The sequence below is a fragment of the Gopherus flavomarginatus genome, chromosome 7 (assembly GCF_025201925.1).
Source record: "Gopherus flavomarginatus isolate rGopFla2 chromosome 7, rGopFla2.mat.asm, whole genome shotgun sequence".
NCBI classification, from domain to species: Eukaryota; Metazoa; Chordata; order Testudines; family Testudinidae; genus Gopherus; species Gopherus flavomarginatus.
Window position 1 is genome coordinate 48,576,897 of NC_066623.1, and position 10,838 is coordinate 48,587,734.

At 45.8% G+C, this 10,838-nt stretch overlaps 1 protein-coding gene across 1 annotated transcript in view; it reads left to right on the forward strand.

Annotated features, from left to right (window-relative positions):
* LOC127055876 (uncharacterized) overlaps positions 1–9,878 on the forward strand; it is a 254,037-nt gene extending 244,159 nt beyond the window's left edge. Inside the window, exon 2 of the mRNA XM_050963414.1 lies at positions 8,842–9,878. Within this exon, the coding sequence (XP_050819371.1) occupies positions 8,842–9,456 (615 nt within the window). The 3' untranslated portion in view covers positions 9,457–9,878. The remainder of the gene's footprint in view (positions 1–8,841) is intronic.
* The last annotated feature ends 960 nt before the right edge of the window (positions 9,879–10,838 follow it).

Below are 10,838 nucleotides of genomic sequence, written 5' to 3' on the forward strand. Positions count from 1 at the left end.
AAAGTGGTATCGGAAAGTTACTGTTAATGAGGAGAGAAACAAAGCAGCTCTGCTAAGGAACCTGCTGCAGCAGATTGCCCAGTATCTTCACAAGAGTTTCCTGGAGATCTCTGAGGGAGAGTCCCATGAAGTGAGGGAGTCAATCAACAGCCTGTTCTGCCACTTAGACTAGGCATGAGGTGGGAGACAAGCCTGCTTTCTGCAACCCTACTGCCCCCAACAACTCGTTTCAGCAATTCCCAAATCAGATCCACTTACTAGGGGCCTCCTCTCCAATTTGAGCTTTGCCAGGATCTGATTGCTGTGACTGGCTAGGCTCCTCTGGCTAGAGCTCCTGACTGCATGCGTCTCTGGCCTCTGAGTCATCCTCTGCCTCTGGATCCCCCTCCCCATCTTCGTCCAAGATTTCCTCATCCTGGATCAGTCCACTCTTGACTGGCACGTGAGCCAACAAAGTATCCATAGAGGCCTTCGCAGTGGAGGTGGGGTTGCCACCAAGTATTGTGTCCTGCTCTTTGTAAAATTGGCAGCTCATGGTCGTAGCACTGGAGCGGTGGTTTGCTCCCCGTGCCTTGTGGTAGGCATTCCGCAGCTCCTTCACTTTTACCCTACACTGCAATATGTACCGGTCATGGCCCCTTTCTATTATATATCGTGAAATCTATCTGTAGGTATCATAATTCCTACAGCTGGAGCGCAGCTGGGACTGCACAGTCTCCTCTCCCCAAGCTAGGTCGTTCCGAAAACCCAGCCCACTCTCCATTTCCACTCACCACACCATAAAGCCACTGTTCATAATGCTGTCTCCATCCCTGGGGGAGGTCCAGTGCCCTTAATGGCTACATCGACAGTTTCAACAAAGCAAATAATATTTACAACTCAGGACTGGTATTAGAAAAGGCCCTTCCCTAGTGCAGACAAGGCTTCACAGAGACCAGGGCTCTGACACTTTGCTAGCTGCTACATATGGAAGCTGAATTTGATTCCAGGAGGCTGCACTGGATTCTTCATTGTCCTCTCCTGGGATCTGACTGGCAATACACCTTCTAACTATGGAGTGTTGTACTGAAAAAGTGATCAGTTTGTTATTTCTACAACAAAATATCCATAAGAGCGAGGGTAGTGACATTCATGCAACATGGTCCAGTAGTTCTACGTGAGAGCTATTCATATTTATTTCTTCAAAGGTCAAAACTTTAAGTCTGTCCAATCATGGAAAGGTCAGAGCAATGCCATGGTGGGACAAATGGTCCATGCAGCAAGTCTGCAGCATGCTGCACTTGTAGGACAGGAGAGGTATTGTTCTATGCCAAATAAACTGGAGTGGGAAATGAACTTCAGACCTGTTTGGAAACTGGCTTGCCCAGGGTCCCATCTGTGGAAGTCCTGTTCCTGTCACCAAATCAATTAGTTCTGGTAAAGTGCATTCCTATGAGTAAGAGGAATTAGCCAACAAACCTATTAAACCACAGGTGAGTATTTGTTAAAGTCATAGAAGTCAGGGAGGTGCCAGATGGCTGCGGAAAAGAAAAGGTTGACAAGGTTTTTCAAAACAGGAATGGAGAGTGATCCAGGCAATTACCACCTGGTCTGGCTACCTGTAGTTCCCAGCAAAATAATGGAATCCTCATCTCAAGGGTAACACAGCCATCTGCAATAAATAGCATAGATTTGGTCAGGGTTGGAGTTAATAGTAATGAGAGTCTAGAGACAAATTAAAAATAAGTTTTTTGTATCAGCTTCCCTTGTTCTGTTACTGCATGTTAGTTGTGTGCTCAGATTGCAGCAAGGTCAAAAGGTGTTCAGTATCCTTGATCTCACCACACTGGCCAAGAATCTTACTAGATAACCTCAGCAGCTCATTCTTCATCTCTTCTCTGTCACCTGCCTGCCTTCCCTTCATGGCTTTTGCTCTGCCCTTCCCACCTCTGCTTTACTGCTCCACATTCCTGAGGGTCTGACCACTTTTGCTGCTCTAGCAGAAGTGTTCAACAAGTTTTTCTCTTCTGTATGTGAGGAAAAAACAGATGCTGTAGTCATATCATATAAGACTCTTTCCATTCCACTAGTATCGTGGAAGGGTGTTAAACAGCAGTTACTAATGTCAGATATTTTAAAATCAGTAGGTCCAGATAACATGCATGCAGGAGTTTTAAAAGAGCTGATTGCGGAGCTTGTTGGACCATTAATGTTGATTTTTCAATAACTCTTGGAAAAGTGGGGAAGTTCCAGAAGATTGAATGAAAGTCTCCATCACTGGAGGTTTTTAAGAACAGGGTTTCTAAGAACATCTGTCAGGGATGGTCTAGATCATAACTAGTCCTGCCATGAGTACAGGGGACTAGACTAGATGACCTCTATTAAATGTAGGACTGGAAGTGAACTCGAGAAGTCCCATCAAGTCCAGCCCCCTGCATTATGGCAGGACCAAGTAAACCTAGACCATCCCTGACATCGGTTTGCCCAATCTGTTTTTACTGCATGTCTACACTACAAAGTTGGATTGGTTTAATAGAAGTTGATCTCAGAAGCCAGTTTTATGAAGTCTCATAGTCTCATAGACTCATAGGTCAGAAGGGACCAATATGATCATCTAGTCTGACCTCCTGCACAAGGCAGGCCATAGAACCCTACCCATCCACTTTTATAACAACCCCTAACCCAGGACTGAGTTATTGAAATCCTCAAAATTGGTTTGAAGACCTCAAGCTGCAGAGAATCCACCAGCAAGCGACCCATGCCCCACTCTGCAGGGGAAGGCGAAAAACCTCCAGGGCCCCTATCAATCCGCCATGGAGGAAAATTCCTTCCCGACCCCAAATATGGCGATCAGCTAAACCCTGAGCATGTGGGCAAGACTCACCAGCCAGCACCCAAGAAGGAATTCTCTGCAGTAACTCAGTTCCCATCCCATCCAACATCTCCCCGCAGACCATTGAGCAGACTTATCTGGTGATAATCCAAGATCAATTGCCCAAATTAAACTATCCTATCATAACATCCCCTCCATATACTTATCCAGCTTAGTCTTAAAGCCAGAAAAGTCTTTTGCCCCCACTACTTCCCTCGGAAAGCTGTTCCAGAACTTCACTCCCCTAATGGTTAGAAATCTTCATCTAATTTCAAGTCTAAACTTCCTTATATCCAGTTTGTACCCATTCGTCCTCGTGCGTACATTAGTACTAACCTTAAATAATTCCTCTCCCTCCCTAACGTTAACCCCCCTGATATATTTATATAGAGCAAGCATATCCCCCCGCAGCCTTCTTTTGGCCAGGCTAAACAAGCCAAGCTCTTTGAGTCTGCTTTCATAAGGCAGGTTTTCCATTCCTCGGATCATCCTAGTAGCCCGTCTCTGGACCTGTTCCAGTTTGAATTCATCCTTCTTGAACATGGGACACCAGAACTGCACACGATATTCCAGATGGGGTCTCACCAGCGCCTTATATAACGGTACTAACACCTCCTTATCCTTGCTGGAAATACCTCGCCTGATGCATCCTAAAATCGCATTTGCTTTTTTAACAGCCGTATCGCATTGGCGGCTCATAGTCATCCTGCTATCAACCAATACCACAAGGTCCTTCTCCTCCTCTGTCACTTCCAACTGATGCGTCCCCAATGTATATCTAAAATTCTTATTATTAATCCCTAAGTGCATGACCTTGCACTTTTCACTATTGTATTTCATCCTATTACTATTACTCCAGTTTACAAGGTGGTCCAGATCTTCCTGAATAGTATCCCTGTCCTTCTCCGTGTTAGCAATACCCCCCAGCTTTGTGTCATCCGCAAACTTTATTAGCACATTCCCGCTCTTTGTGCCAAGGTCAGTAATAAAAAGGTTAAATAAGATTGGTCCCAAAACTGATCCTTGAGGGACTCCACTAGTGACCTCCTTCCAGCCTGACAGTTCACCCTTCAATACGACCTGCTGGAATGTCCCCTTTAACCAGTTCCTTATCCACCTTACAACTTTCATATTCATCCCCATCTTTTCCAATTTAACTAACAGTTCCCCATGTGGAACCGTGTCAAACGCCTTACTGAAATCGAGGTAAATTATATCTACTGCTTTTCCTTTATCTAAGTAATCCGTCACCTTCTCAAAGAAAGAGATCAGATTGGTTTGGCACGATCTACCTTTGGTAAATCCATGTTGCAATTTGTCCCAAATACCATTGACCTCTATGTCCTTAACTACTTTCTCCCTTAAAATTTTTTCCAAGACCTTACATACTACAGATGTCAAGCTAACAGACCTATAATTACCCGGATCACTTTTATTCCCTTTCTTAAAAATAGGAACTACGTTAGCAATCCTCCAGACGTACAGCACAACCCCCGAGTTTATCGATTGCTTAAAAATTCTCGCTAACGGGCTCGCAATTTCACGCGCCAGTTCCTTTAATATCCTCGGATGGAGATTGTCCGGGCCCTCCGATTTTGTCCCATTAAGCTGTTCAGGTTTGGCCTCTACCTCAGTTGCGGTAATATCCACCTCCATATCCACATTCCCGTTTATCATCCCTCCATCATCGCTAAACTCCTCACTAGTCTTATTAAAAACTGAGGCAAAGTACTTATTTAGATATTGGGCCATGCCTAGGTTATCCTTAACCTCGATTCCATCCTCAGTGTATAGCGGCCCCACTTCTTCTTTCTTTGTTTTCTTCTTATTTATGTGGCTGTAGAACCTTTTACTATTGGTTTTAATTCCCTTTGCAAGATCCAGTTCAATGTGGCTTTTAGCCTTCCTCACTTTATCCCTACATGTTCTGACCTCACCAAGGTAGCTTCCCTTGCTAATCCCGCCTTTCTTCCACTCCCTGTAAGCTTTCTGCTTTTTTCTAATCCCCTCTCTGAGTTGCTTGCTCATCCAGCTTGGCCTACAACTCCTGCCCATGGTTTTTTCCCCCTTTCTTGGGATGCAGGCTTCCGACAATTTCCGCAGCTGTGACTTAAAGTAATTCCAGGCCTCCTCCACATTTAAATCCACAAGTTCCTCCGTCCAATCCACTTCCCTAACTAATTTCCTTAACTCTTTAAAATTAGCCCTCGAGAAGTCGAAAACCCTAATCCCAGATCTACATTTGTTTATCCTTCCATCTAGTTTGAACTGAATCAGCTCATGATCACTCGAACCAAGGTTGTCCCCTACCATTATTTCTTCTACGAGGTCCTCACTGCTTACCAAAACCAAATCTAAAATGGCATCCCCTCTTGTTGGTTCTTCAACTACTTGATGAAGAAATCCATCCGCTATCACATCCAGAAAAATCTGACCCCTATTATTCTTGCAAGCACTCGTCCTCCAGTCTATATCCGGGAAGTTGAAGTCTCCCATAATCACGCATTTCCCCTTTGTGTTTACTTCATTAAAGACATTAAAGAGGTCTCTATCCATATCCAAATCAGATCCCGGTGGTCTGTAGCACACCCCAAGCACTATCTCAGGGGAAGCTCTAGTTGCTTTTTTACCCAGTGTGATTTTTGCCCAGACAGACTCTGTCTTATCCATTCCATCACTTCTTATTTCATTACAGTTAATCTCATCATTGATGTACAAGGCTACTCCACCACCTTTGCCTTTCTTCCTGTCTTTTCTAAACAGCACATAGCCTTCAATACCTGTACTCCAGTCATGAGTACTATTCCACCAGGTTTCTGTTATCCCTATAATATCCGGTTTCACTTCCTGCACCAGTAGCTCCAGTTCCTCCATCTTGTTACCTAGGCTCCTCGCATTAGTGTACAGACATTTTAATTTTTGGCGTTTGGCGTCAGTGACATTCTTTCCCCCGTCGTGCACAGACCTTCTACCACCAGCATCACCCATTACTCTGGTTTCTACTCCACTATTCCTCCTTGAATCAATTCTTTGGTCCGCAAGGGTATCCCCTCTCACTTTGTTTACTTCCCTTTCCAGGTTATATTCCGGCGTGGAGATCTCCTGAGCATCTCCCAACCATCTCCCCCAACTTCCTAGTTTAAAGCTCTCTTGATGAGGTCGGCGAGCCTCCATCCTAGAATTCTATTTCCCTCCTTACTTAGATGAAGTCCATCCTGAGCAAACAGTTGTCTATCCGTAAACGCTTCCCAATGACCGTACATCCCAAAGCCCTCCTTATAACACCAATGCCTGAGCCATCTGTTGATCGCCATAATCTTGTCACTCCTTCGTCGCCCTGCTCTAGGAACCGGAAGAATCCCACTGAAGATCACCTGAGCCTCGATTTCTTTGAGCGTCTTCCCCAGTCTGGCATAGTCCTCCTTGATACAGTCCAGCGAGTAACTAGCCGTATCATTCGTTCCCACATGAAGGACAATCAACGGATTCTTTCCCACTCCCGCTAGGATCCTATTCAGCCTCAGGTCCACATCCTGTATCTTAGCCCCTGGCAGACAGCACACCCTTCTGTTCTCCCGATCAGGTCTAGTTACAGGCCTGTCTATTCTTCTCAGTAAAGAGTCTCCAATGGTGCCTGTCCCCATTAAGTGCATTTGGTCGTTGGAGTGCGTCCTCAGTACTGTGACTAGCATTGACTCACAGAACGGTGCGTTGTGGGTAGCTTTCCCACAGTTCCCACTGCCCATTTGAATTCTGGGTTAGGTTTCTAATGCCTGATGGGTCAAAACATTGTCACAGATGGTTTTGGGTACATGTCGTTAGTATCCTCTCCTCCCTCACTTCCTCCTTGAAAGCAATGGCAAACAATCCATTCGTGCCTAACTGTGGTGGGGCGATAGATGGAATGCATATCCCTATCTTGGCACCAGACCACCTTGCCAAACAGTACACAGACTGCAAGGGGTACTTCTCAATGGTTTTGCAAGCACTGGTGGATCACAAGGGCTGTTTCACTGACATCAACATGGGACGGTCGGGAAAAGTGCATGATGCTCGCATCTTTAGGAACTCTGGTCTCTACAGAAAACTTCAAGAAGGAACTTTCTTCCCAGACCAGAAAATTTCTGTTGGTGATGTTGAAATGCCAAAAGTTATCCTCGGAGACCCTGCCTACCCCTTGAGGCCATGGCTCATGAAGCTGTATACAGGCAACCTGGACAGCTGTAAGGAGTGGTTCAACTATAGGCTGAGCAAGTGCAGAATGGTGGTAGAATGTGCCTTTGGCCATTTAAAAGGACACTGGTGCTGTTTGCTGACTAGGATAGTCCTCAGCAAAAGCAACATTCCCACTGTTATTGGTGCTTGCTGTATGCTCCATTATATCTGCAAAAGTAAGGGGGAAACATTTCTGGCGGGGTGAGGGGGTTGAGGCAGGTTGCCTGGCGGTCAGTTTTGAGCAGCCAGACATCAGGGCAATTAGAAGAGCACATCATGGCACTCTGCACATCAGAGAAGCTTTGAAAAACAGTTTCATGAATGGCCAGACACCAGTGGGACACTTATGTGTGTTATCCCCTGTTGCCAAGCCACCTCCCTTTTAGTGCATGCATTTTCTTGTGAAATTACTCCCCTCCCTTGTTTGACCATAGCTGGCACAGGAAATAAAACTCTTATTGTTCTGAATCCAAGCATTTTTCATTTATAACCAAAGACAGAGATCAAAGGCATCGCTGAATAGTGAAGTAAGTGTGGGTGTGCTAAGGATCTGTGAAGATGGTGGGGTAGAGGGTAGAGGGTAAGGACAAGGGCACACAGTTTATTATAGCCATGTACATAAAACACAGATGTTTGAATCTGCAAATTTGACACCATCAGCTCAGGATTAAACAAAGACTGTGAATGGCTTGCCAATTACAAAACCAGTTTCTCCTCCCTTGGTTTTCACACTTCAACTGCTAGAACAGGGCCTCATCTTCCCTGATTGAACTACCTCATTATCTCTAGCTTGCCTGCATATATATATACCTGCCCCTGGAAATTTCCACTACATGCATCTGACGAAGTGGGTATTCACCAACAAAAGCTCATGATCCAAAACGTCTGTTAGTCTATAAGGTGCCACAGGATTCTTCGCTGCTTTTACAGATCCAGACTAACACGGCTACCCCTCTGATACTTGACACCATGCAAGGCACTGCATTTAGCCGTATGGAGTGGAAATCCATCAACCTCATGTCTCTGCAGCTTGAGGTCTTCAAACCATTTTTGAGGATTTCAATAACTCGGTCCTGGGATAGGGGTTGTACAAAATTGGATGGGTGGGGTTCTGTGGCCTGCCTTGTGCAGGAGGTCAGACTAGATGATCAGATTGGTCCCTTCTGACCTATGAGTCTATGAGTCTATGAGTCTATGAGAAGCTTGCATAAATACAGACAGATATCATCTTCCTTTCCAAATGCAAACGGTTGGACATCATACCAAATGGACTAAAGGTAAAAAATCCACTGCTATCTACATACTACACAGACCACAGTGAGAGATTATGCCACACTCTATCAAAAAAACTGAGGAACCACCTGATCAGCATCCTATACAGCAAACAGGAAAACATCAAAAAAGAGCTCTCCAACCTGGAGACTCTCATCAATAACCAAACTTCCATACAAATGGACTTCACTAAAATAAGACAGGAGATCTACATTACTCACTTCACCTCTCTACAAAGGAATAAGGACAGTAAGCTATCTAAACTCCTACCTGCCTCATGGGGCCACAACCGTGGTACCCCCAACCCACCCAGCAATATCGTCAATCTACCCAACTACACACTCAGCCCAGAAGAAAAATCTGTCCTATCTCGGGGACTCTCTTTCTGCCCTGCCACCCCCACCAACATGATACAGTTCTGCGGCGATCTGGAAGCCTAGTTTCGCCGTCTCCGACTCAAAGAATACTTCCAGGACAACACTGAACAGTGCACTGATACACAGATGCCCTCCCACCAACAGCACAAGAAGAAGAACTCCACATGGACTCCTCCTGAGGGTCGAAATGACAGTCTGGACCTCTACATTGAATGCTTCCGCCGACGTGCACAGGCAGAAATTGTGGAAAAACAACATCGCTTGCCTCATAACCTAAGTCGTGCAGAACGCAATGCCATCCACAGCCTCAGAAGCCACCCAGACATTATCATCAAAGAGGCTGATAAAGGAGGTGCTGTTGTCATCATGAACAGGTCTGACTACCAAAAGGAGGCTGCCAAACAACTCTCCAACACCAAATTCTACAGGCCACTTCCCTCAGATCCCACTGAGGAATACACTAAGAAACTGCAACATCTACTCAGGACACTCCCTACACTAACACCGGAACAAATCAACATACCCTTAGAGCCCCGACCAGGGTTATTCTATCTACTACCCAAGATCCACAAACCCGGAAATCCTGGACGCCCCATCATCTCGGGCATTGGCACTCTCACTGAAGGACTGTCTGGATATATGGACTCTCTACTCAGACCCTATGCCACCAGCACTCCCAGCTATCTCCGTGACACCACTGATTTCCTGAGGAAACTACAAAGCATTGGTGACCTTCCATAAAACACCATCCTAGCCACCATGGATGTAGAGGCTCTCTACACGAACATCCCACACACAGATGGAATACAAGCTGTCAGGAACAGTATCCCTGATGATGCCACAGCACAACTGGCTGCTGAGCTCTGTGCCTTTATCCTCACACACAACTATTTCAAATTTGATGACAATCTATATCTCCAGATCAGTGGCACCGCTATGGGCACCCGCATGGCCCCACAATATGCCAATATTTTTATGGCTGACCTGGAACAACGCTTCCTCAGCTCTCGTCCACTCACGCCCCTTCTCTACCTACGCTACATTGATGACATCTTCATCATCTGGACCCATGGGAAGGAGTCTCTGGAAAAATTCCACCACGATTTCAACAGCTTCCACCCCACCATCAACCTCAGCCTGGACCAGTCTACACAGGAGGTCCATTTCCTAGACACCAAGGTGCAAATAAGTGATGGTCACATTACCACCACCCTATACCGAAAACCTACAGACCCGCTATGCCTACCTTCATGCCTCCAGCTTCCATCCCGGGCACATCGCACGATCCATTGTCTACAGCCAAGCACTGAGGTACAACCGCATCTGCTCTAACCCCTCAGACAGAGACCAACACCTATAAAATCTCCACCAAGCATTCTCAAAACTACAATACCCGCACGAGGAAATAAGGAAACAGATTAACAGAGCCAGACGTGTACCCAGAAGCCTCCTACTGCAAGACAAACCCAAGAAAGAAACCAACAGGACTCCACTGGCCATCACATACAGTCCCCAGCTAAAACCTCTCCAATGCATCATCAGGGATCTACAACCCATCCTGGACAATGATCCCACACTTTCACAGGCCTTGGGTGGCAGGTCCAGTCCTTGCCTACAGGCAACCTGCCAACCTGAAACATATTCTCACCAGCAACTGCACACTGCACCATAGTAACTCCAGCTCAGGAACCAATCCATGCAACAAACCTCGATGCCAACTCTGCCCACATATCTACACCAGCGACACCATCACAGGACCTAACCAGATCAGCCACACCATCACCGGTTCATTCACCTGCACCTCCACCAATGTAATATACGCCATCATATGCCAGCAATGCCCCCCTGCTATGTACATTGGCCAAACTGGACAGTCGCTACAAAAAAGGATAAATGGACACAAATCAGATATTAGAAATGGCAATATACAAAAACCTGTAGGAGAGCACTTCAACCTCCCTGACCACACTATAGCAGACCTTAAGGTGGCCATCCTGCAGCAAAAAAACTTCAGGACCAGACTTCAAAGAGAAAGTGCTGAGCTTCAGTTCATCTGCAAATTTGACACCATCAGCTCAGGATTAAACAAAGACTGTGAATGGCTTGCCAATTACAAAACCAGT